Source organism: Ranitomeya variabilis, chromosome 3, assembly GCF_051348905.1.
Source record: "Ranitomeya variabilis isolate aRanVar5 chromosome 3, aRanVar5.hap1, whole genome shotgun sequence".
NCBI classification, from domain to species: Eukaryota; Metazoa; Chordata; class Amphibia; order Anura; family Dendrobatidae; genus Ranitomeya; species Ranitomeya variabilis.
The window spans coordinates 234,027,661-234,055,231 of record NC_135234.1 but is presented as its reverse complement, the minus strand read 5'-3'; the positions used below and the strand labels follow the sequence as shown (position 1 = coordinate 234,055,231).

The 27,571-nt window shown below is 44.0% G+C and overlaps 1 protein-coding gene and 1 long non-coding RNA gene across 3 annotated transcripts; one reads left to right on the top strand and one right to left on the bottom strand.

Annotated features, from left to right (window-relative positions):
* Positions 1 to 610: 610 nt before the first annotated feature.
* Positions 611 to 11,693, top strand: LOC143818109 (uncharacterized). Of its 2 annotated transcripts, none has more exons than XR_013224318.1 (4): positions 611 to 812; positions 2,928 to 3,089; positions 9,484 to 9,559; positions 11,544 to 11,693. It is a non-coding gene; the product is annotated as an uncharacterized LOC143818109 (long non-coding RNA). The 2 variants fall into 2 exon arrangements; XR_013224319.1 differs by having other exon boundaries at positions 9,484 to 9,563.
* On the bottom strand, positions 1,771 to 26,409 carry LOC143818108 (gastricsin-like). Its single transcript, XM_077299529.1, has 9 exons — positions 26,330 to 26,409; positions 24,420 to 24,573; positions 24,224 to 24,341; positions 9,482 to 9,600; positions 9,139 to 9,338; positions 8,913 to 9,020; positions 7,812 to 7,959; positions 4,445 to 4,543; positions 1,771 to 3,128 (listed from the first exon to the last, which is right to left on the bottom strand). The coding sequence occupies exons 1-9, from the start codon at positions 26,383 to 26,385 to the stop codon at positions 2,976 to 2,978; spliced, it is 1,155 nt and encodes a 384-aa protein (XP_077155644.1). The 5' UTR covers positions 26,386 to 26,409; the 3' UTR covers positions 1,771 to 2,975.
* Between the last annotated feature and the right edge of the window lie 1,162 nt (positions 26,410 to 27,571).

The following is a 27,571-nucleotide window of genomic DNA, read 5'->3' as shown; positions in this document are numbered from 1 at the left end:
ACCCTAACCCCAACACCACAACCCTAACCCCAACAGAACCCTAGCCCACCCCTGACCCTAGCTCTAACCCTAGCCCCAAACCCTAATGGAAAAATATACATTTTTATTTTACCTAACTAAGGGGGGGATAAAGGGGAGTTTGATTTACTACTTTTTTTATTTTGAACACTTTGATAGAGTCTATCACCGTGATCAAAATGAACCAATAGGAAAAGTCTATTGTTGCTGGGTGCCAGCCGGCAGATCTTGGTGGGCGCATTGCGCATGCGCCCGCCATTGTCTTCCAGGAAGAAGACGCCGGGGGACAGTACCGGAGGTCCAGAGATATTGGAGGGGGGATCGAGGGACCCCATTTCTCTCTCTACTTTGGTATGCTAGATCATATCAGAGGAGAGAGAAATAAATGGGAAAATCTGACTTTTTTTTTTTTTTGCGGTTGCCGTTATTCCATGAATAACGAGTGATCACCAGACTGGGGACGGTAAAAACCGACCCGAATCATGGGGCGCTAGTGGGCGCTATAACCTTATTTCTCAGCACTGTTAAAAAGCAGCGCTGAGAAATAAGTACCCTTAATTGCCGCAGTTAAAAGGCGTATCGGCCGTCGTTAAGGGGTTAAAGTCTTTTTTTTTTCCCCATTGTTTTTGGAACACTTTTTTCCACTAATTTTGTGGCGTCTTTTTTACTAGCATTTCCTGAATATTATTCTTTTTATCGTCTTTCAGCAAGGGAGATATTGCTAGTGGTTTTTCAAACAAGAGCGCTTAGAAAGGCCCACGGGCGTCATCTGAGCCTTCCCATTGACTCGTAAGGTAAGGTATAGTGCATCTTCAGAGTGGAAACCACATGAAGAATTCGTCAGGTTACTTTTTCTAAATGGCATGTTTGGAAACTTCAGAACATTAATAGATGCTAAAAAATATGAAAAGCAAGTTGTTTTTACATAGAAATGCATATGTTAATTATTTTTAGCATTTTCTGACTTTTTTTAATTAATATAACCACTGCAGCCAATCTCTAGCTTCAGAGTTTGCGTGCTGCAGAGGCCTGTACCTATGTCAACTTCTGTAATTAACATAACCACTGCAGCCAGTCTCAAGCTTCAGAGTTCGCGTGCTGCAGAGGCCTGTACCTATGGCTGCCATCAGTCATTGGCTTCAGCAATTACAAGAAAGATGTACAGCTAGCAGGCGGAGACCAACAGGCACTGGCTCAGACCACCAGCATGGTGCCGCTAATCCCAATCCCAAAACAAAGAGCAGAGAAGTCCTTTTCTGGTCTGTGAAGTCCGTAGCCTGGTGGAGATGGTGCAGTACTCTGATGTCACTATATCTCCTGATCTGGGACACCAATTGCATCCTTAGGTTGGTACTGGGATCTTCTTGTCCAAGGTGGATGGTGGCCTACAAAGTATAGAATGGCAGGGCAAGGAATCTATGGCCATAGGATGTGTCACTTACTGTTCTGCTTAGTGTAGTTTTTGTAAAATCTCTGATCTTTCAGTAGAATATTATCACAAGAAGACTGGTAAACCTGCTGCCAGATAGTCCATGCACGTCCCCACCTCTGGCAGCTTGCTGCCTATGCACCCAAAGCTGCCAATCAGTGGTGTGGGTGGGGTTATACAGAGCTCAGCATTCCGAGAACTGCCAGATCTGCAGCAGATGAAACAATTTTTAATCAAAACTGTAGCACCCAGAATTGTATAATATCTCTGTCCCTACATCATGCTGCTCTCAAATAGGCAAAAACCTGAGATGGATTACTTTAAGGGTATGTGCACACGTCAGGATTTCTTGCAGAAATTTCCTGAAGAAAACCGGAAATTTTCTGCAAGAAATCCGCATTTTTTTTGCGTTTTTTTTCCTGTTTTTTTCGCGTTTTTTTAGCATTTTGCAAGCGAAATTAGCTTGCAGAATGCTAAAGTTTTCCAAGCGATCTGTAGCATCGCTTGGAAAACTGACAGGTTGGTCACACTTGTCAAACATAGTGTTTGACAAGTGTGACCAACTTTTTACTATAGATGCAGCCTATGCAGCATCTATAGTAAAAGATAGAATGTTTAAAAATAATAAAAAAAAATAAAAAAAATGGTTATACTCACCTGCAGACAGCAGATCTCCTCAGCGGCGTCCGTTCCTATAGATGCTGTGTGTGTGTAGGACCTTATATGACGTCGCGGTCACGTGAGCGGTCACATGACCGGTCTCGCGACCAATCACAAGACCGCGACGTCATCGCAGGTCCTTCACCGCACACCAGCTATAGGAACCGAAGCGGCAGCATGCACCGGAGAGGCGGGAAGACTCCGGAGGCCATCGAAGGTGAGTATATGACTATTTTTTATTTTAATTCTTTTTTTTGACCAATTATATGGTGCCCAGTCCGTGGAGGAGAGTCTCCTCTCCTCCACCCTGGGTACCAACCGCACATAATCTGCTTACTTCCCGCATGGTGTGCACAGCCCCGTGCGGGAAGTAAGCAGATCAATGCACTCCTAGGTGTGCGGAATCCCCGCAATTCCGCATTTTTAATGAACATGTTGCTTTTTTTTCCGCGATGCGATTTTTTCACGGAAAAAATGCAACATTTGCACAAAATATGCGGAATACACTGTAAATAATAGGAGGCATATGTTAGCGTTTTTTTCTCGTTTTTATCACGTTTTTATAGCGAAAAAAACGCGAAAAATACTGAACGTGTGCACATGGCCTAAACGTTAATTATTATCTATAGGGGTTTCTGCAAACTCTATTCAGATTAGCAGGATTATTCCAGACAAATTATCAAGAAATGTACAGTTTGTGAACAGACCCTTATTGGACTTCTGTTAGTGAGCAGAAATTGGATAGATAGGATAGATTTCAGAACATATTTCAATAAAACAATTTATTTGCATTCATGGCTTTCGTAAAATTTGTTGACAGATTGAAACGTTTGGGTCTTCAACTGAAGGATGTCAGTTCCTGGCGCTTTTATGCTGCCTGAGCAAAGCCCACCCTATTGTTGCTCATGTCATAGACAGAATAGTACTGCCGCAGGAATACATCTCCCAAGATCCACAGGGGCTGACCGTTCTGAGATGGCAGGTAGGTTTCCTCAAAGGCAACGGTACAATAACCATTATTCTAGACGGGGAAAAAAGACAGAAAAAGTTCTGAATTAGTCCTCCACTTGTGGCGACATGAGTGAATGAAGCTGGCAATGCACTATAAGGACAAACCGTACATGTGTATGGCCAGATACGACTGACCTACTGAGACACCATTAATGGTAAATTTCATTTTAAAGAACCAAAGTTGGTTTCTACTTATCTGTGAGTTTAGTACAAGCATGATTTACCTCATAATCTATAACAGAAATGTTCTTAGCAATTTTAAACTGTTCTAGTACCTAGCAGAAACACCTAATTTTTCATTCTTCAAACAACTGGGCTTCCTGTAATACCCCTTGTGACACATGTTCTACTTCTCTTTTCCCAGATTTCTATTCCCAGAATAGAAATACATTCTTTAAAGTGATAATTATGCAAAATAACGGCCCCCAACAGGTCGTGTTCTCAGGATTCCCTTAGCATTGGACAGATGGTGGAGGCATCATCAAGGCATCAGGAATTCTCTCACCGTTGGGATAATATGGAAATCCTGAAAATATGACCTGTGGGGGGCTGTAAGGACTGGAGTTTGGGAAACTCTGTTCTAAAGCTACAAAAGCACAGCTTCCATCATATTAACTAGCATCTGCTCCAGTAGACAGGCCTAAAACTAGCAGTAAGGCGTTTGCATCTCTTAGGGCTCATTCACACGTCCAATTTTCTCCTTCGAGTGCTATCCATGGTTTCCATGGATAACACTCATATCTATAATATTCTATGGGGCAGTGCACAGGTCTGATTTTTTTTCCACAGACTGAATGGTTCATGGAAAATATCGTCGAAAAGTCGGATTTTGATCTGACACTGAGATCAAAATCGGCAATGCAAGTCTGTAGGTTCATGAAAAAAAATCATTCTTGTAGCTAAGTATGTAAAATAGGTTTTACCCTGGCTGCAGCCAAAAAGATGTTCTTAGCATGTAATAATATTTTTCTGGGTCTAGGTAACTAAAAATTGCCCATAAAGGCTCCTGTGGGGTAAAACTTGTGAAGTGTCGACAGGCAGCGGAATAACTATGCATTGCGAATGTGGCATTTAAAGCCCCCTTCAAAGGGTTTAAATACATTCTAAGGCACATTTTGAATCTCATTTCTTAATACCGAGATGAGAGGAGATGTTTATGGCCTGGGAATAAGGAGTTTAGTATTTTGGGGTAGGTAAGAAAATATTCTTAATTTGCACATGTGGATGTGGATTGGCATTAGGTAATTTATTTGTTGGGTAAATTGATGTATAGAGGCACCACAGACAGAATATCCGTATAATATATATATACAATTGACAATTTACCTCGCTTATGTATCCGGAGGGTGGAATAGAAAACTGGTTTCCATTGATGGTGAAGCTGATAGATGGCAGGTTTTGCACATTGTTACAGTCAACCAGGAACTGAGAAGGACAGATATGAGAGATTTTAAGTCAATGTTCTAACCATAAAATATATTTTTTAGGAATATGAACACATTTGACTTGGAGAAAAATATATTTGTATATGCTAGTGATTACCTTAAAGGGGTTCATGCTGAGAAAGCATGTAATTACCTAACCATAGTATAGGAAATAATTTGGTGGTCCTCATCCCTGGGACTTGCACCAATCGGTATAATGAGGAATTTTTATCCCTGTTACAAAATGGAGCGGCAGATCGGCACATCTGAGAGCTGCTCCCTGCATTCTCTATGGGGCTGCTGAAAAAAACATGTTCAGCTCTGCGGCCCCATACGGAAGGAATGGGGCAGCAGTTGAGCATGTGTACTACAACTGCATTGTTACAGGGATAAAACTTCTCCTATCTGCCAATTGGTGAAGGTTCCAAATGTCGGACCCTCACTCATCAAACAACGTTTTCACTGGACAACCCCTTCAAGTAAAAATGTTTGCACTCCGCTGCTTGCTTCCACAGATATTGTGCACACGTCATATTGTGACCAATGGAACAGGTGCATGATACCTAATAGGGTGCAGAAGACCAGGCAAGGACCAACTGACGCCACATCGGCAGCTCCTTTTACCGTCAGATGTAGATATAAGAGGCACTTGATAATTTCTTAAGAAGGGTGATCTCACAAATAAAGTACATTTTAATGAATTGATCTCGGAACAATAAGTTTCACAATGGGATGTGTTAAAAAATATTCCTGTGCTGAAATAACCTTATAAATATGCCCCTGTTATGTACTGTGTAATGGCTGTGTCTGATCTTACAGAGCTTCTCCAGTTGATGGTTGGCACATACCAGAGCTCCTGGCCAGGGATAAGTTACTTGTGATAAGTGAGTATTCAGACAGAACAGCAGAGGCTCACAGCTGCTATTTTCTGATGTAACACATTTCCCTGCCTGAGATATTACAGGAGTGAGTGTATCTCTGAGCTCATCATTACTCAAGTCCGTGATGTAGGAGCTCCATTGGACCCTGACCTTATATGTCACCGACTTGATTTATGATCAACTTAGAGAACTGTTCACAGAAACACTCACTCCTTTGATATAAGAGACAGGGAAATATGTTACATCAGAACATAGCAGCTGTGAACTCCTGCTGTTTTGTCTGTATACTCAGTTATCATAACTGACTTATGCTTCCTCCCCCTGTCCAGGAGCTCTGGTATGTGCCAACCATCAACTGGAGCAGCTCTGTATGATCAGACACAAGCATTGCACAGTACCTAGAAGGAGCACATTTATCAGATCAACTCAGCCCAGGTAAATACATTTTTATACATTCAATTATGGAACTTATTATAGCTTCAATATTTATTACTTAAAATGTACTTTGTTCATGGGAAAACCCTTTTAAGGACTGTTTATCCAGTCTGTGGACTGATGTCATGTATATTTTCAGAATTTCTAGATGGCTTCAAGATTTTGTAGATGCATCAATCTTGTCATTTTAAGGCTACGTTCACATTTGCGTTGTTGTGTGTTGCGTCGGCGACACAACGCATGCAAAACGCATTGTTTTGTGACGCATGCGTCCTTTTTTTGCTTGATTTTGGACGCACAAAAAATGCAACTTGCTGCGTCCTCTGCGCCCTGACGCGTGCGCTGCAGTGACGCATGCGTCACAAAACGCAAGTGCAACGCATGTCCATGCACCCCCATGTTAAATATAGGGGCGCATGACGCATGCGTCGCCGCAGCGGCGCCCGACGCTGCGTCGCACAACGCTAATGTGAACGTAGCCTAACCCCTTCATGACATATGACTTACAGTTACGTGATATGTCGTGTCCCTCACTTTGATGCAGGCTTGCACACCGGGCCCACATATTTCCTGGCAGATGATGATTGAATCAGCCATCATGTGCTTTTAACAGCTCCGCTCCACCCATAGCTGTTAACTTGTTAAATTACGCTGTCAACGTCGGACAGTGACATTTTATACGTGCCAGCAAAGGGGCTCATCATTCTAGATCGTGATGCTCTGCTATGTACAGCACAAGGCACAAGCAATCATAGATTAACAATTTCAAGTCCGCTAAGGGGACTATTAAATGCAGTAAGACGTTTTAAAAATTGAAAAATATAAATAAAACACAAAAGTTCAACTCAACCCCCTTTTGCCCCATTAAAAGTAAAACAGTGAAAAAAAAAACATTTGGTATTGTTACGTTCATAAAAGTCTAATCTATCAAAGTATAAAGTACATTAATCTGATAGGTAAGTGGCATAATGAGAAAAAAATCAATGTGTCAGAATTACGTTTTTTTCGCTTCTTAAACGTTGCAATAAGTGGCGATCAATACATTGTATCTAACCCAAAATGGTATCAGTAAAAAATAACACCTCACACAGTCCCATATCATGAAAATTTAATGTGGTATGGGTATGGCAGCACAAACAAAGGTGTTTTGTTGTTTGTTTTTATACAAATTTCCAAACTATTTTCTATTTTTTTGCAGATTGTGAAAAACTGATGCGACAGATTAGTTTTTTTTACAGATCCGACTAGCGGATCTGACTAATTGGATCCTAAATAAATCGGAGCATGCTCAGTTAAAAAAAAACGGAATCCATCACCGGATTCCGTCATTTGATGGATCCGGCACCCATAGGCTTCCATTCGAGCAAACGACGGATGGCGACGGATCCGTCGCTGTTCGATTTTTCGACATACACAAAAAAAGTTACGTTGTCTCCGGCCGCCGGACAAACAATTTTCGACGGATCCGGCGAACGTGAGGTTAACTGTCGCAATCCGTCACTAATACAAGTCTATGAGAAAAAAACGGATCCGGCGGCATCAGTCACCGGATTCGTTTTTTTCAAAATTCGACAGATTGCGGCTGACAGCAAAAAGCTGACGTGTGAAAGGGGCCTAATTGTATGGACCTGGAGAATCATATTGCCAGCCCAGTTTTATCGTATAGTGAACATAGTAAATTAAAAAAAATGTGAAATTGCACTTTCTTTACAATTTCAACACACTTGGACTTTTTCCCACTTTTTACAATTTTACTGGGTAAAGTAGTGTTGCAGACTTGCGCTATCCTGGTTGTCAAAAGCTATAGAAATCTTGTGGAACTAACAATGCATTACCGTTAGAAAAATCCCATCAGAAGCAATGGGGATGTCAGATAAAACAGTGCACATATTTCAGATTTCTATTTTTTTTACAGTAGAATTGAAGTAAGTAAGTAGATTTATTCAAGCTTACCTGTCCATTCTGGCCCTGCTGGGCTCCGAGGTCTTGGAGCAGAGTGCCCATATACTCCTGGGGAATGGTCAGTGGTGACGTTCCTGTATCCACAATAGCCTGACAGCCATTACTGCACCATCCTGTTGCTTGTCCATTGACTGCAAACCTGTAAGAAATAAGGGTTAAGACTTTCCACAATTCTCCATACCCCACGACTCATTAACCCTGCATATGCCTGAATCTCTGCAAATCGACGGTAATTGTATTTTGAAATCTATGGTCTCATTCAGACATCAGTGATTTTTCTGGGACGCAAATAATGGACTAATTTTCGTCAGTGTGTAATTTTTTTTTCACCATCAGTATATTTTCACGTCTCAGAAAATAATATTAAATTCATACAAAACATGGATTTTTCTTGGACCCGCAGGCTTGTATGGGTAATTTTGACCCATCAGATGTTGAAATTCAACATTTTCCCCAGTGACAGGTGTTACTATTGGGCTTCCCCCATACACATTTGGTTGTTAGCCAAACCCACTAAAGTCCACCACATTGACCTTAATTTATCTAACCGTGTAAAGGTGCTTTTCTTATTGATGAGTTATGGCATTAAATGACTGCCGGTAAATGTTTGCCTATTGGTGTTTATTTAATAGTCTGTTGACACAGGCAGTCAGTGTTTCAGATATGCACTGTACAATCCGCACACATAAGCAGCCATTGCTCTCAGCAGCACAGGTCCTGTTACACAAGACAATGTGCTGTCGAGAACAATGAACTTTTGTGCAAACCAATAGATTATTTCACCCGTTGATCAAGTGTTTAACTCGTTTGACAGGTGATCGCCAGCCTGTTTACACTGCACGATTATCATGAAATGCTCATTCACGATAATCATGGCGTGTAAATAGATCTTGAAGGGGAATATTAAAAATTGGGAGTTATCCCTTCTCCATAGGACAGGGGATATCTTCCTGATCACTGGGTGATGACTGCTGGACCCTCATCGATTAAGAGAATCGAGGATCTGAAGAGCACTCGGCAGCTCTGTTTTCAATGGGACCGCCAACTGCTGCTCCTGGCTGGTCTTCGGTGCTTCCTACATTAATAACTTACTCATCAATTCCAATTTGCCAGTAAACTTGTTGAGTAACGGGAGCCCAAAGAATCTGTCCAGAATATAAGCTGTTATCCACTCCACCAAAGATCACTTCTCCAGATTGACTACACGAAAATAAAAGCAAATTATCATTATTGCTCAAGTCTCACAGTTCCGTTGACTCTTTTGCATTTTGGTAAGCACATTTACAATCTTGTAGTTCTGCATCTTGTTTTTATTTACCTGCTCATGTAGACACTAAAGATAGGGTAGTTGAGCAAGTTCTGCTGCAGCATTCCTTGCATGGCTGTAGTTGCGCCCCCTGCAGACATGGCAGGGTATGCCATTCCAAAGATCCCATCAAATTTAGAGTAGTAGAAACTGCTGCCACTCTCTGAATAGGTCAGTCCAAACTCCTGGTTAGTGATGGTTAGTCCTTGAACCTGTATGAGAGGAACTTGTATTAGAGCGTTACAGAATTATCATAATATATGCCACATTTACAGTAAGACCAAATCTAGCACTAAATATAATAAACTGTTAGCCACATAAAGTAAGTCATTAAAATCAATCTTCGTTTACTTACAGAAACAGTGTCATAGCCAAATACACCGCTGACGCTGCCACTGCCGTAAGACATGGTGAACTGTTGTCCATTGGATGTGTAGGTAGAGGACTGGCTGGGGTTAAACACATTGTGATTGCCTGTATAAAAAAAGGAAACTAATTATACAATTTTAAAACATCTCAGAAAAATGCAGTTTTATGGAAAGGATGGACTCGTCCGCTGTAAAGGGGTTTTCCGTCTTCAGTTGTGTCCCTAGATGCAGCTTGCTGTAAAAAAATGTTTTAAGGCATTTTTATTACTTTCTGCAAAGTCAAAAGCTTACATACACTAAGATTACTATGCCTTTAAACAATTCTGGACTTCCCACATGATGATGTCATTTGCTTGGAAGCTTCTTATAGGTTTTTGACAACATCTGATTTAATTAGAGACACACCTGTGGATGTATTTTAATGCACACCTGAAACACACTGCTTCTTCATGTAGCATCATGGGAAAGTCTCAAGAAATCAGGCAAGATATCAGGAAGAGAATTGTGGACTTGCACAAGTCTGGCTCATCCTTGGGTACATTTCAAAATATCTGAAGATGGGCAGAAATGGGTCTTCCAAATGGACAATGACCCGAAGCATACTGCCAAACTGGTAACAAAGTGGCTTAAGGATAACAAAGTCAATGTTTTAGAGTGGCCATCACCAAGCCCTGATCTCAATCTTATTGAAAATATACGGGCAAAGCTGAAATAGCAGGTGTGAGCAAAGTGACCTACAAACCTGGATCAGTTACAATGGGCCCAAATTCTGACCAACTATTGAGAAGCTTGTGGAAGGATATCCCAAAACGTTTGACCCAAGACATTCAGTTTAAGGGCAATGGTACCAAATACTAATGAAATGTATGTAAACTTTTGACTTTGCAGTAAGTAATAAAAATACCTTAAAACATTATCTCTAATTATTCTGGCATTTGGTAAAGATTAATAATTATGATAATCCTAATTGACCTAAAATGGGAAAGGTTTATTCTGATTTCATGTCAGATATTAAGAAAAACATGCATATGTGTGTTGTTATATAGTGTATATAAACATCTGGTTTCATCTGTAGCTTTTTCAAGGACAAGTCCAACAATACGTTTACATGGCCAGTCTGTTCAGAAGTAAGCGTTTGAATAATTGTGCGAATAAGGCTGAAGTGCTGTTATAAATCCAAAGCCTCTGTCACTCAAGCTCCTTTCACCACCCAGCGCCACCTCCTCCTGCTTGACTGACAGCTCCTTCGTCCTACAACTTAGATACCATCTGTCAATTAGGAGGAAGCGGCGCTGGGCATGGTATAGCGCTGGAGTGACAGAAGCTTTAGATCTACCATAGTCCTTCAGCTTTGCATATAAATTAAAGTTGATTTCTCAGAAATGGACAGGCCATGTAAAGGCATTGCTGCACTTGTCTTTGCAAGAGTTACATGCGCATATAAGTAGTTTGGTTGTGGGAAGGGAGAAATCCTGCTGACAGATTCACTTTGCAGTTGCAAACTGCTTGTAAAAACAATCAATTTTGCAATTTACTTGTTATTAAAAATTATCTTCTCTTAAAGGAGATATCTGGGACTTTGCAAAAAAAAATGTATCTATGCACTAACAGGAAGGTAACTGCAATTTACTTGCCTGTTGTGCACGGCGCCGTACTTCCCCTGAACAGAGCGGTCACAGATGCTCCAGCCTCTGCTGACGTCACATACACAGAGCGGAGGCTTCTTTTCCGGTTCGCTCTGTCGACAGGGCAGGACTTTCGAGGTCGTTCTGACTGACATCTGGATCCCTGCTCCCTAACTGGGTAAGCCAGCTGTCAATCAGAAGGACCTCTGAAGTTCTGTCCCATCACACCAGCAGAGACAGAGGAGTCCCCGGCAGGAGCGTCTGTGACCTCTCTGTGCTGGGGAAGAACGGCGCCGTCCACAACAGCCAGGTAAGTTGCTATTTCCTGCCTGTTAGTGCTTTGATACTTTTTTTTGGAAAGTCCCAGATACCCCCTTTAAGAACAGAGGATTTTTAAATCTATTTTATACTGCTTATTGTCTAGGTTACCAGCCACCACTGTTGTCTAACATCGTTGGGCGCCTCGTCGGCAAAGAACACAGCACTTACAGGCTTTTTGCTACAGAGTTTGCCCAGAAGCTGGACAGATTAGTGGATCTGGTCAAATCCAGTGTCCCTGCGCTCCTACGGTACTGCACAAGCAAAGCTGCCTCTGCCCGCAGCATTGTCGAGCACACAGTAGTACACCCATGCTGCTCGTCCAAACTGTCAAGATGTTGTCCTGCTTGAGGGTTTGAGATTTTAATAAAATACAGATTTATTTTTTCTGATTTTTTTTTGTGACTATTCAAATCTATTTGTCTGCAGAGACAACCCCATTCTGCTAAATCTGAAACAGATTTTCAGTTGCAGAAATTTCTGAAACATCGCTGCCACATATGAATATTTCCTAATACAGAACTTGTATAAAACATATCTGTCATTTCAGGTAACTTTCAGAATAAGCTATGATGTCCAATCGTTGCTTTTAAAACCCCTAGATGTTGACCACTGATAGCAACATTTAGGTCACGCCATCCTGTTGTTTTGGGAGCCTATCGGCACTCTGAGGTTCTGATTGGTCGTTATGGCACAAGCCACGGGCTGGGCTTCATAGGAGACTATTGCAGCGCCCCAGAGTCCTGGTCGTTGCAGTAATGTCGCTCTTCCACCAGGGGGAGTGATGTTACGTCTGATGGTACTAAAGGAGTTCACCTTGCCAGGTATTACAGTCACACACTACACTTTACACTTCAGTCCACCAGGGGGAGCAAAGCTTCTATCTACTAGGGCACTCCTCACACACGGGTAAAACTGGTGGGTTGGATAGGAAGTTAGAGAGAGAAGCAGACTGGGCTTCGACCAGATAACATCGAGGGAGAAGCAGCCTGGGTTTGACCCAGAAAGGTCCTGTAAGGGGACAGCACAAAGAGATAATACCAGGAGGAGTCCTGCCCCGAGATCGGCAGCCTCCTTCCGAGGCACGTAGCCGGTGGCCGGAACACCGAGGGAGTAATAGGCTCTACGCATTACTCCAGACAACGGCAGGACAGTCAATTCCAAGTTGGCTGCCCAACCTAAATACCTAAGAAGACACGAAGGCAATTGTGGGAGAGGGGCATCTCTAGGGTCCCTATAAATTAACTCCAGGCCTACCCCGTCATACGGGTTGTCCTATCCATATCATCTGGGGGACAGAGAGAGAGAACATCAGAAATATCTACAAAGGTTGTGAGGACTTTCCCGTGGTGCTCAGCAGGGAGGTACTACAACACACAGGCGCTAGTAGGAAGGCTACTGATTTCTTCCTGGCTAAGGGAACTCTGGATGTGCCTTCGGACCGGCCAGTCCAGTACTCTGGACTGCGGACGCTGAAGTCTTCAGTAAAAGGTAAAGAGACTGCAACCTTTGTGTCCTCGTTATTCATCGCGCCTCACAACGATCACTATCATCATCCACACACTTTAGGAAGCCCTGGGGACATACTTCACCTGTGGGAAGTTATACCATCTGGTTGCCATTCCATCACCCCAGCGGACCCCCAGCAGCGTCGGTCACCCTGACCGAATACCACAGGTGGCGTCATGAACACCAGACAAACTTTCACCTTTAATTGGGCGCCCCTCAGCAGGGCCACGGATCGGGTCGGGCCACCGTGACATCCCCAGAACCGAGACCGAGGGACCCGGAGCTGAGTACCCCATTGCCCTGCGCGTGGGGGCGATCCACTATGATTAGTACTATATTGGTCTATGTTGAAGCTTTGCACTACATAGTACCAGCGATCAAACAATCACAGGTTCAAGCCACCTAAGGGATCTAAAAAACAATGTAAAGTTAAAAAATGATAAGGGATAAAAGGCGACATCACTAGAGGAAAAGCTCAGGATATGCAAACATGACTGAATTGGTTACATTTATAATAAAAATAAAAAACAGCCTTGATGAAAGTATTACAAATGGACGGTACAGCAAAAGTGCAATGTACTGTAACAGCAGTAAATAAAAAGTAATGGATACTGAAAAAATACAGATACAAGTCACAAACTGTGCCACATTACGTAGGATAAGAAGACAAACCAACCACCTATTGGATTTAGGCACTACATACTGTATGTGGCACTAGCGTTCCAGTCCTCTTCCTGTTTGAAGATCCAATTTGCCTATTTAAATTCCCAGAGGAGCATTGCATGACCTATGAGTCTCCTCCTTACACCAGTTTGGCACTGTCCTCAAGAAGAAATGTTACTCCTTAGACCCCATGTCGGAGGCCTCTCACATAGCCAAGTCAGGTTTCTTGCTTTGTACTGATGACAAGAAAACACCCCCAAACATGTATCTGCAAATGGAGTTTCTGGTTTTTCTTCTTATCCTAAATTATGTTGCAAAGCTTATGAAAGGGTCGACATTCACCTCTAGGCTTACTACATCCAATATGTTTCACTAGAGTTCAAGTCCTCCTCCTCTCTGAAGAGGATATTTGCACATGGAAAGAATAGAGACACGTATGCTGTCACTCACAATGTTACCTGCTAAGAGGCAGCACGGAGCAGCACATGGGGGAATTAATACGGATTGTAGAATATTAAACAGAACCTGTCGCCCCCCCCCCCCCTTCCCAGGCATTTTTAACTAAAAGAGCTACCTTGTGCAGCACTAATGCTGCATTCAGTCAAGGTGGCTCTTTTAGTTCGGGTTCCTGCAAACGCTGAAATAATCGCTTTTATAATTTGTCCCTGATACCTCGAATTAGACCTGGGGGCATGTCTTTTCCCCCGGACAGAAACACCTCCCATACACAATCCCTAATGAACAGAGCCACATAGTACCACAGTGGATCCCAATACACAATTTCAAGGGTCCCTGTGTATGCGATACAGACTACCGCCCCTATCATCAGTATAAATATACAAAACTCCACACAACCAAATTGTTACAGGGCCAAAGTAATATATAGAAAAATTTATAATTTATTAAAAATGACCAATCAAAGTCAAACAACAGATCAATAAACAACATATAAAAGGGAAATATGCAAGCAGTAGAACATGCATTATGGAATGTTGTATATATCAGGACACACCGGGGGTATTGGAAAATAGATGAGGCAAGAGGAGCTGTAGCCTCATATACGGGCAGAATGAAATAACACAATATGAACCCCTAGGCTAATCAGCCAAGGGTTAACCACTAATGCTGCCCAAAGCTGCCTATTCTCAATGTCCTAGTGACTCACCGCAGCATATTGCTGACTTAAGGGTAACCGCCTCACTTAAAACATCTTAGCCATAATTACCTATACACATGCGATACCCGGCACCAAAATTCCCAATGTCCCGGTCCGTCCGCCCAGCACCTCCCAGCAGTCACTCAATACTCTGTGCGCAAGGCTCCGCCTCCTCTGCCTTCAATAACGTCCCACTGGGGCTCCCGGATTTACCGCCTTGTCAGTGACCACCGCGGTGCATCCCTCGCTTCCCAGATGACCTGTGGTCAGAGCAGCAGCCACAACAGTGACCACTTTGAGGAAGTCAACACGCAGCAGTCGCCCATGTGTTCTGCTGTGGCGCCTGCGCTGTAAGCTAGAAGGGCAGTGCAAACTGCGCATGCCTGAAAAAACGCCTGGTGGGGGAGACAGGTTCCCTTTAAAATTGGTACATATGCAGCGCCCCAGAGTCCTGGTCGTTGCAGTATTGTGGCTCCGCCGCTATGGGGAGCTATGGTACGTCTGATGGCACTGAAGGAGTTCATCTGACCAGGTATCACAGACACCAATACATTTCATAGTCGGGCCTCCAGGGGGAGCTAAGGGTTCTATTCACTAGGCCACTCCTCACATACTGGTAAAACTGGGGGTCAGGCAGGAAGTTAGAGAGAAAGCTGACTGGATGGGAACCAGGCAACACCTTGTGGCAGAGGGTGTTGCAGGGGAAGATTCGGTAGGGTCCCTGTCAGGGGTGGGATCCTGACAGAGGCCTGGCAACTTGAGAGAACGCTACGGGACCGTGCCTGCTCAGAATAGCGACGGTGCCCTAAGGAAGGAACAGAAGCGGGATATATTGTGCTGAGTGAGAAACGAGATCACCGCAGAGGGAGAATTCCAGTAGGAGTCGTGCTGTTAGACCGAGGCAACATCCTACTGAGGCGCACAACCGGTGGCCGGAACGCCGAGGAAGTACAGTGTTTCAAGCCATACTTCAAACCTATGGCAGGACAGTCAGTTACAGGCGGGCTGTCTCACCCAGACCCAGGAAGACCTAGGGAGGTACCAACAGGAGTGGGGCGACGCTAGAGTCCCGGAAGAGCTCCGAGCCTCCCCGTCATACGGGTGCGTCCTAACCGTAAGATCAGGGGGACGTAAAAAGGGAGAACATTACAGTTGTGAGGGAACATGAGAAACAGACACAACAGTTGTGGGGACTTTCCGTAAGCACAGCAGGGAAGGACCGCAACACACAAGCGCAAGAAGGTAGGCACAGATTTCCACCTGCAAAGAGAACTCTGGAGGTGCCATTGGACCGGCCGGACTTGCGCAGCCTGGTTATCTGGATTCCGGACTGAGGACCCAGAGATCTTCAGTAAAGAGGTAAAGAGACTGCAACCTGGTGTCCTCGTTATTTACTGCGACCAGCACTTCACAACTACACCATCACTCACTTTACTATCACCGGACGTCCCCCACTGACCAGCAGGGTCACGGACCGGGTCTAGCCACCGTGACAACCCCAGAACAGAGACTCAGAGGCCCGGTGCCGGGTACCCCTCGGCCCCGCGGCAGTGGGGGCGCTCCAACTTGGCGTCACGAACAGGATCAACTTAAGCCTGAAGGATCAGGTCATGTGTGCCTCGGAACTGTGATTAATTGTGCTTAGACTGTACTTCATTGCAAGGACTGTGCTGTGCCATTAACCGCCAAAACCGCCGCCATTGCAGCGCTGAGGAGAAGCGCAGGAGAAGAAGAGGGGCGTGGAGTGGGCGTAGACAAGCTGGAGAGCGCGAAGGACAATGGCCGCCCAGTCTAAGTGTTTCTGTGTCCTGAGGACGTGTCCGTCAGCAGCCGAGGTCCGCCTCCTGATCCTGTTTGGAGGGTGGAGACCATGGAGACGGGGCCGCCCACGAAAGAGACCGCGGGAAGAGGACACTGGAGAGGAAGCGAAAATGGCGACGCCGGGGGCACCGCGTGGGAATGACCAGACTCGGCAGGAGGCTGCGCAGCCCGATGCAACCCGGGATACGCCATCACTACAGGAATTGACCCTTTCGGAGCCAACAATGGGCCGACCTCCCCGGCCGCCATCCGAGGAGTGCGTGGCGCAGCCGAGGCCCGGCGGATAGCCTACAGATTGGAAGCCGATGCCCGTGTGATCGCACGGCTGGGTCAGCCTACGGAGGTCCGCCTGTCTCCAGTGTCCCCTGCTTTCTCCATCCAGGCCGCGGCGGAGTGTGAGCTGCACGCATCGGGCCTGAGGATCCTGCCAGAGGCCGAACATCTGCGGGGCCTCATGGCAGCCTGGCGGAATAGACCTCAGCCCGCAGCCCAGGTTGATCTAACCAGTGTGGAGGAAACCCCACCGTCCCACTGGGGTGTGGTGGTCTCCTTTAACTCCCGATGCGGAAGAGGAGTTATCCAAGAGATTGGGGAGCCACTGCAGGTCCGCGTTGATCGTGAGGAGGTCGAGCCCTGTGGAGGAAGGTATGACTCCGACCTGGATCCTGGCGACGCCGTGACCTACACCCGGTGGAGGAGGGAAGCGGGTGGAACCGGCTGGATAGCTCGGAGTGTCCAGCGGTGCGTCGCCCTGCAGGCTGCTGCCGGAACGCCGGAGGATGAGCCGTCTGTGGAAAAGGTGCCAGAGCCCGTCCCCGCGGAACCTCAGGGGGTCCGGGTCCACCGCGTGCCTCTGGGTCGCGCTCGCCCACAAGCTAGGAGGGCATCCCGGCGAGGGATCCTGTCGCTGCTGGAGCCAGGATCGGCCCTTGCTGTACCAACGCGGCCCGTTGGCCGGGTGAGGCCTGGAAGGAGACCACCCCCTACACTACAAGAAGACTGAGTAAGCATAAATGCTTTATCAACTGTAAATAGTTAACTGTTTGTTTTCCTGCTGTTGCTGGTAAACCCGTCCAGGGTTAACTCCAAGGGGATCCCTTTATTGACCCGGGATCCCTATTGTTTTGTTTATTTTTTCTAAGTTTTGCACAAGTTTCAAGAACTGCCGCAATCATGAACAGTGCATGATGCAAACTTCTTGTATATAGTTCGCACCTTCTTAAGGGTGTTTCCTACTGGTTTTACTTGAAAAGAGACTCTTTGCGAAGATACCGCACCGGAGCCTTTGCTGAGTACAGACTGGTAGATTGAGAAGATATGCTACCTCATGAAGATTTGGTCCCCTTTTAAAGGGGATGTTTACTTGGTGCACTTGAAAAGTGGTATTGCTTTAAGACGGATAGTTAGCAATAATGCCTTGACCAGAAGAAAATGATGGTGATGTTTACATGTAAAAGTTATATGTATTGAATAAGTTAATTGTAAATGGATGCAGATAATGTTCTCTGAAAGAAAGTCAGGAGAAAGATACAACAGACCCGTAGGGGTAGACATAGTGTCCTAATTGCTAGCAAGAAAGTAACGATGAAAGCTAATGTTTTAAGGAAGTGTTTGACAGTGTTGATAGAAAATGAGGATAGAAGGTGAACCCTGAGTCCTCCTAGGAGCTATATAGAGATGGCTCGGTACTCTTAAACTGAAAGAAATGTTATGTTCTATACTGTGTATAGTAGTTGAAAAGACAGAAGGCTCGGGCTGAAAGGAGCGGTCCTGTAAGAAAGGAGAGGCAGTAGGTCTGGCGCCGTTAGGACAGGCGGTCCTGCAGATGTTAAGAAGGAGAATGTAGCACAGTTGCTTAAGCCTTATAATGTGTATAAGAAGGTCTTTAATGGATTTAGAGTGTGCATCCTTAAAGGCAGAGTTAAATTATTGTTCAGGAATTTGTATTAAGTAGAATACCCGGTTGGGTAAGAAAAGTTATTTATAGCATGTTGCTATGTTATTTAACCATGTTTTGTAACGTTCAAGTGTCCTCACCTCCCATAAAGGGAAGCTCTGTTCAAGTATACTTATTGTTATTTGCACTCAACAAAAATTGTATGTCTTTTTGCTAACCTGTATTGTTGTTTCTTCCCAGTCCCGGAGTACTGGATTTAACCGGGGGGGAGTGCAGCGCCCCAGAGTCCTGGTCGTTGCAGTATTGTGGCTCCGCCGCTATGGGGAGCTATGGTACGTCTGATGGCACTGAAGGAGTTCATCTGACCAGGTATCACAGACACCAATACATTTCATAGTCGGGCCTCCAGGGGGAGCTAAGGGTTCTATTCACTAGGCCACTCCTCACATACTGGTAAAACTGGGGGTCAGGCAGGAAGTTAGAGAGAAAGCTGACTGGATGGGAACCAGGCAACACCTTGTGGCAGAGGGTGTTGCAGGGGAAGATTCGGTAGGGTCCCTGTCAGGGGTGGGATCCTGACAGAGGCCTGGCAACTTGAGAGAACGCTACGGGACCGTGCCTGCTCAGAATAGCGACGGTGCCCTAAGGAAGGAACAGAAGCGGGATATATTGTGCTGAGTGAGAAACGAGATCACCGCAGAGGGAGAATTCCAGTAGGAGTCGTGCTGTTAGACCGAGGCAACATCCTACTGAGGCGCACAACCGGTGGCCGGAACGCCGAGGAAGTACAGTGTTTCAAGCCATACTTCAAACCTACGGCAGGACAGTCAGTTACAGGCGGGTTGTCTCACCCAGACCCAGGAAGACCTAGGGAGGTACCAACAGGAGTGGGGCGACGCTAGAGTCCCGGAAGAGCTCCAAGCCTCCCCGTCATACGGGTGCGTCCTAACCGTAAGATCAGGGGGAAGTAAAAAGGGAGAACATTACAGTTGTGAGGGAACATGAGAAACAGACACAACAGTTGTGGGGACTTTCCGTAAGCACAGCAGGGAAGGACCGCAACACACAAGCGCAAGAAGGTAGGCACAGATTTCCACCTGCAAAGAGAACTCTGGAGGTGCCATTGGACCGGCCGGACTTGCGCAGCCTGGTTATCTGGATTCCGGACTGAGGACCCAGAGATCTTCAGTAAAGAGGTAAAGAGACTGCAACCTGGTGTCCTCGTTATTTACTGCGACCAGCACTTCACAACTACACCATCACTCACTTTACTATCACCGGACGTCCCCCACTGACCAGCAGGGTCACGGACCGGGTCTAGCCACCATGACAACCCCAGAACAGAGACTCAGAGGCCCGGTGTCGGGTACCCCTCGGCCCCGCGGCAGTGGGGGCGCTCCACATATAATTATACATATCAGATTTTCAGAAATAACTTGATTCCCCCCGCTAAAAAAAAGTACATTAATATGAAGTAATAGACAAGAAGTGTCAGGAAATAATCATTGAAGTCAAAGTAGAGTATAGTATGAATACTAGAGATGAACAGATCTTTTGAAATTCCAATTCGCCAACTTTGCTGAATTTTCCCACAGAATTTAATTTGAAACAAATACATTTGCACCCATCTCAATACTAGAAAGATTGGAATTGTTTGTAAAATACACATGTGGGAGAGGGGAGGATCAGAAAGAATAGAATAAGAACTTACACTTTACATGACAGAGAGAAAGAGGACACCGCTGACTATAAGAGCTGGCACTTTACAGGAGAGAATGAGAAGACCCAGCTGACCGTAGAGCTTTACCCTCTACAGGAGAGGAGAGAGTGAGAGGGTCCATCTGACCATAAGAGCTTACACTGTACAAGAGCTAGAGAGGACCCTGCTGACCATAAGAGATTACGCTCTACAAGAGATAGAGAGGACCCTGCTGACCATAGAGCTTACACTCTACAGGAGAGGAGAGAGAGAGGGGGTCCATCTGACCATAAGAGCTTACATTGTACAAGAGCTAGAGAGGACCCTGCGGACCATAAGAGATTACGCTTTACAAGAGATAGAGAGGACCCTGCTGACCATAGAGCTAACACTCTACAGGAGAGGAGAGAGTGAGAGGGTCCATCTGACCATAAGAGCTTACATTGTACAAGAGCTAGAGAGGACCCTGCGGACCATAAGAGATTATGCTCTACAAGAGATAGAGAGGATCCTGCTGACCATTAGAGCTTAAACCCTACAGGAGAGGAGAGAGTGAGAGGGTCCATCTGACCATAAGAGCTTACACTCTACAAGAGCTAGAGAGGACCCTGCTGACCATAAGAGATTACGCTCTACAAGAGATAGAGAGGACCCTGCTGACCATAAGAGATTATGCTCTACAAGAGTTGGAGACAGGGCCGGCGTCAGCACCCGACGCACCCGGGCAAGTGCCGGGGCCCTGAGCAGGCAGGGGGCCCAGTCGCCGTCGGGGACACTGGCGCGCTATAGTGCCAGCCCCCACAAGTGGAACCCCCGCCTGCTCCGGGCCCCGGCACTTGCGATACTTACCTCTCCTGGTTCCAGCACTGCAGCGTCTTCCATCCTCTGACTGTGACGTTCAGGTGAGAGGGCGCGATGACATCACCAGTGCGCGCCCTCTGCCTGAGCAGTCGCAGCACAGAGAGCAGGAAGACGCTGACGCTGAGGAGTCCAGAGCAGAGCAGCGTCAAGGAACGAGAGGTGAGTATTTAATTTTGTTTTTAATATTTGGAGCAATATATGGGGACCATCAGAAGGGGCCCATATATGGAGCATTATATGGGGCTAATTCTATATGGAGCATCTTATGGGGCCAATAATATAGGGAGCATCTTATGAAGCCAATTCTATAGGGAGCATTATATGGGGCCAATTTAATATGGAGCATCTTATGGGGCCAATTCAATATGGAGCAGTATATGGGGCCAATTACATATGGAGCAGTATATGGGGCCAATAATATATGAAGCATCTTATGGGACTAATTATATATGGAGATTTTTAAATGGCCAATTATATATGGAGCATTATATGGAGCCCATTATACATGGAGCATCTTATGGGGCCAATTATTTTTGGAGCATAATATGGGACCCATTCTGTAAGGAGCATCATATGGGGCCCATTCTGTATGGAACATCATATGGGGCCCATTCTGTATGGAGCAATATATGGGACTCAGTATACTGTATGGGGCCAATCATATACTGTATGGAGCATTATATGAGGCCCATTATATATGGAGCAATAGATGGGACCCATCATATACTGTATGGAGAATTATATGTGGCTCACTATACTGTATGGAGCATTATATGGGGTCAATTCCTTATGGAGTAATATATGCTGCTCATTCTGTATAGAGCACTCTGTGGTGCCCATTATACTGTATGGAGCATTATATGAGGCTCATTATTCTGTATGGAGCATAATATTGGGCTCATTATTCTGTTTGGAGCAATATATGGGGCTCATTATTCTGTATAGAGGACTATGTGGTGCCAATTATACTGTATGGAGCACTATATGGGGCCATTATACTGTATGGGGCTCATTATTCTGTTTGGAGCAATATATGGGGCTCATTATTCTGTATAGAGAACTATACTGTCTGGTTTCTGAGATAATGTAGAATATACAATAGATATCACTCTTGTAATGTAAGAAGTAAGTGAAATCTTTGGCATGGTACTATACCTATATTTCTCTGCCATATCGGTGCATTATGAATTGTGGTATGTGTTAAAGGGGCCCACCGGGACTCTGGTTAGAGAGGACCCTGCTGACCACTTACACTCTACAGGAGAGGAGAGAGTGAGAGGGTCCTTCTGACCATACACTGTACAAGAGCTAGAGAGGACCCTGGTGACCATAAGAGATTACACTCTACAAGAGATAGAGAGGATCCTGCTGACCATAAGAGATTACACTCTACAAGAGATAGAGAGGATCCTGCTGACCATTAGAGCTTACACCCTACAGGAGAGGAGAGAGTGAGAGGGTCCATCTGACCATAAGAGCCTACATTATACAAGAGCTAGGGAGGACCCTGCTGACCATAAGAGATTACGCGCTACAAGAGATAAAGAGGACCCTGCTGACCATTAGAGCTTACACTCTACAGGAGAGGAGATAGTGAGAGGGTGCATTTGACCATAGGAGCTTACACTCTACAGGAGAGAATGAGAGGACCCTGCTGACCATGCTTGTTTTAGTTACTGCTGCTATAGAACTTTGCATTTCTTGATTTTGTACTGCCCTCTTGTGTCCATTTGTAATACTTTCATCTAGGCTGTTTTCTTTGCCAGTGATTTGTATTGTAGTATCAATTTGACCTATTCTGTTATGTTTACATATCGTTATGTTTTCCCTCCAGTGATGTTGGCTTTTCCCCCATTCATGTGACCTAATGTTGGCATTTCCTTATATGAAATAAAGATTTTGTTATATCCGTTATTTGCATAGTCATATTTACCTGGTGTTGTTTCTTAAGGGGGAATTAAATTGCTTCTGCAAGTTAGAATGAAAATAAGCAAGTCTGCAATTTATTTGCTTTTTTTCTATTTGCTTTATTTTCTATTATTCTCCTCCAAATTTTTTTTCTTACATAGTGTACCACTGGTTTCTATGAAGCTCGGCCACCAGAGCCTAACTGAGTGTGCTCAGTATTAGTGCCCATTGATTTCTATACAGCAGTTAATTGCTCACCTCCCTCCTCCTGTCTCAGCTTGTGACAAGCTGCTGTTATAAGTCTTACAAAATCATCAGCCCCAGCATTGGCTGCTCCAACAGCAGTTTTACTAATTAATTACGGTAACTTTCCTGAGCGGTGTGCTTGTTCAAATGCCCTGTTATCTATATATATATATTGTAAATGTAGTGATAGCAGTGTAGACTAAGAGCAAATCATTAATAGTTTAATGTGTTACAACAGAACTTGTGCTTGGCTGTATAGTCTTACTAACATAATTATCACCAGAACAGTCACTCAAGGAGGAGAACCTGCCAGAAACAAGGAAGTAAAGAGACTGAAGAGCTGTGTGCTGCTCAGGAGACAACTTGAGAATACCCCTTTAATGTAGGCTCATAAGAACTAGACACTTGTTATGAAGGGGTTGAATAATTCTGAGACTGGTTACAGCTGTATATAACGTGATATTGTCTGCCAGTATGCCTCATGAAGTCAATCCCTTTTTTTATATAAATCCAGTCAAGCAATCAGCTCTTTGGCTAGTCGGATTCACACGACTAAGTTTGTAAACTGTCTGTGTACAGACCACCATATACTGGCCGGCCATGGGTATCCTGACCCAAAGTCAGCACCCTCATAAAAGCCTATGGAGCTGCTGTGTTCAAATTATAAGGCCCATGGCCAGTCCAGAAATCACAGTCCGTATGTGGAATGTGAAACTGGGATGTTACTGGTCTAGCTTCCATACCCAGGAATCAGTTTTATTTCATGTCATGCATTCACATAATTGGTCAACCACATAATACAAAGGCAGACTGGGTCAGTCAGAGTGAGAGCTACCCTTTGGCTCACGAGACAGGAGATTCTTATATGACCTCCTCTATGATGTCCATGTCCCCAGTAATGGACATGTGAAGGATTAGTCTTCATGAGACAATCAGTTGAATTATTACGGTATCTACTAATTCTCCTTAAACTGCTTCAAAATCAAACATCTCTGTACCATTGGATTAGTATATGATAATTCTCACCGCAAGCTTCACTTTGACAGGATGCTGATGGAACCCAAAGGTTGGAAGATCCCGTGTCAAAAAGAACCAAGAAGTTTTGGGGTGGTGTTCCTATGCTTATTTGTCCATAATAATACGTCTAAAATCAAAAGAAGTATCAATGTTAATGTATATATTTCTGTTAAAAGTATTCTTATGTATGACAATTTCAACTTACATCCATGTACATGGGTTCATAGGCTACTGCAAAATCAAAATTTTGATTGAAGTATTTAAGTGCAGGGTCTCTTTTGTGCGTCTTCATGTATGAGTCCAGAATTCCTTTGTCTCGCATGGTTTCCCTGGCAGACTTGTATCTTTGTAGAGGGACTCTAAAACACAAGGTGAGATTTTAGCGATTTCACTTCATCATCACAGTTACGACCCTGGCAGTATATTCCAGTATTCGTCCTTCCAACCCCCTTCCATACTCATAATGTAATTAGGTACCTCTTAGCTGTAGTGCTTCTGCGAAAATGTGGCTTTTTTTTTTTTATTTGATTGGCAAGCTCAAATTGCTGACTACAAAGTAAGTTTAGACTTTGTAGTACAAGCTTGATATTATAACACACTCAATCCAGCTCCTCCTTAAAAATCCAAATACTTTAATCAAGTCCAATGAAATACAGCAGACATTTCAGCAGAAGGGTAGCATAACCTAGGCATTTCACATTCTTCAATTTTTCATCATGGTAGTTGTTTTCAAAACTGAGAACTGGAAAGTTCAAAATTTTGGAATTTTAAGGAGGTGGTGGATTGTATTGGATTTAATTTACAATTTGCGTTGTCTCTTGTTGGTTTCTGAATATCAAAATACTAGGCAAAGTGGTTCTGGGCCTCTAGAACAATCCAGCAATGCGCTTAGCGACTTTTCAATATTGACTTCTGAATAATGGAACATTTTGGTGTGAAATGCTGCCAAATTTGTATTTACAGAACTATGCCCCTCTCCCCCACCTATTTTGGTAAGCGACACCAGAATTAATCTCTAGACTCTGGAGCTCAGCATCTTGGGAATGAAAAAGGTTGGAGGAACCCTGCTTTCTGGAAGGTTTCTGTGACACTCTGGAGATTCGCCAACTCTTGGGTCCTGTCGGATTTACCTTTATCTAGGAGCATCATTTATGGAAAATTTGGCAAGTATGTCTAATATAGAGGGCACAGATATACAGTATAAAGACACATAGGTAGAGTGGCTTCTGAGATTATGAACTTCTTAGAACTGTTTACTCCCTTGGGCTACTCGGGTTGTGTAATCTGAAGGGCATGGTGCATGAACCCTCTAGTGGTGTAAAGTGCTGCTAGATGAGTGGGTGGCTGCAAAATATGCAGCTAAGACCTGAATTTTCATCTAATCTATAATTACCCTTTAGAGACCAATGACTAATTACATTTCCCTTTTCTTACTTTTCTTTCATCTACATTTCTTGATCATTTATTAGATTCTGTGGCCTCTACAGAACAGACTTGGTTCATCCAGAAGTCTTTTCGTTATGATAAATCCCAATGAAAGTACACATACAAAATACAGTAACTGGTATATAGTCACATGTACATTAAAGGAAATCTGTCAGCACAATCCATTCTGAAACTGCTCATATGGTCTTATTGCTCTCTGGAAGATAAAGTCCCCCATCATTTTACTGATGCAATCTGTTGCTCCCTTATTGAAAAATCACTATTTTAACTAATATGCAAATGAGGCTCAAGTGCTCTTTGCAAGTCAAAGCACTTCCAAAGCCACTGCCTCCCCAGCTCTATTCGCCTTCACTGCTTGATTAACAGCTAAGTGGCTTGACAATATTGCAAGTGAGTAGTCAGTCAAGCACAGGAAGGTAGGGCTGGGTGGGGAGACCACCCAGGGACCAGGGAGGCCTAGTCTTCGGAAGTGCTTTGACACACCAAAAGCACTTAAGCCTCATTTGCTAATGAATTAGAACAACAATTCAGGGAACATCATATTGCATCAGTAAAGATGTGGATGGCATTATCTCTCTAAAAGCAACATGATCATATAAACAGTTTGGTGATGGGTTGGATCATTCTAACAGATTCCCTTTACAAATATATCACATCGCTGGGACTCACCTTACGAGCCCCTCTGCCAATTGGAGGCAGATAAAAGCTAACACCACCCACTTCATGTTTTCTGTCTCTTGTCCCTTTCTCAGAGTGGAGTAGTATCATCTGAAATTCCCCTCTTATAGTATTTTGACAGCCCTATGGGTTCTTTGTTGTTCACTATTCTACCAATCATAGTCCTCATCTGGCTGGTTTAGAAATTCCACTCAGGCTTCCAGCTGATAAGAGTGATTTATGTGATAGCATTTGTGGAATAATTGTTGGAAGCTAATAATTGCTGACAACTTCACCTTGAGGTATTTGAGGTACAACCTTGCTAGAGATTAGTAGAACATTTAAGTATAATGCATCCATAGTTGATATCAAGATTGAAATCTATTAATAAAAAATGTTTGAATAGTGATAGCAAAAATTCAACATAAAATATTCGCAAGGCATAGTATTTACCTGTGATTACCAACTGTGCTGGTCAAACCACACTCTCTTTTTATTTTAGTGTTGTAATAGTTATTTGTAATATATTCCCTTAAAGAGAACTTTTTACAATTTTATTTTTGTTAAGCAGGTCTTGCTGGATGTACATGGCACAATCCATATATCCCATCGACTGTTGCTTACCTATCTCTTTACAAGCACCAATGAACGTTCTATACTCACAAAACAATAATTAATACTATCATTCTGTTACCATAAACTGTCACGTTCTCAGCAGCACATAACTTGCTTACATAGTGCATGTGCTGCCGACAGCAAAGATTTTAAGTCTGTTTAAAAATGATCGCATCCCACAAATGAGAATTTTTGTTTTTTTTGTCGAGTATTTGTCAGCCTGTTAGACAGACCAATAGTCATGTATGATTTCCTACAAATGCACGTTCCTAAAAGGGGGGTTAGGTTGTCCAGTTTTTAAGACCCCCAGACTTCAGCTGTAAAGCAAGTCAGCAAGTGTTCAGTTACCCCTTATGCACCAAAGGAGGGAAAATGAAGCATTCTGTGGTGGCCATTTAAATCAATGTTCTGTTTGTTCAATGCATTGAGTCCACTGAGACTGGAGAGAGAGACTCTCTTTTTATAACTTTCTTCTCTGGCTAAGTCATGAAGATACTAAATGGTAGGGTATTTGAAAACAAGGTAACCCATTTTAACATGTGATTTGTTGTCACATTGTTGTTGTCACATTTTTGGCATAACTCTATATATATATTTGATAATGTACAGTCTGCCCGATCTAAAAGGCTACCTTAGACA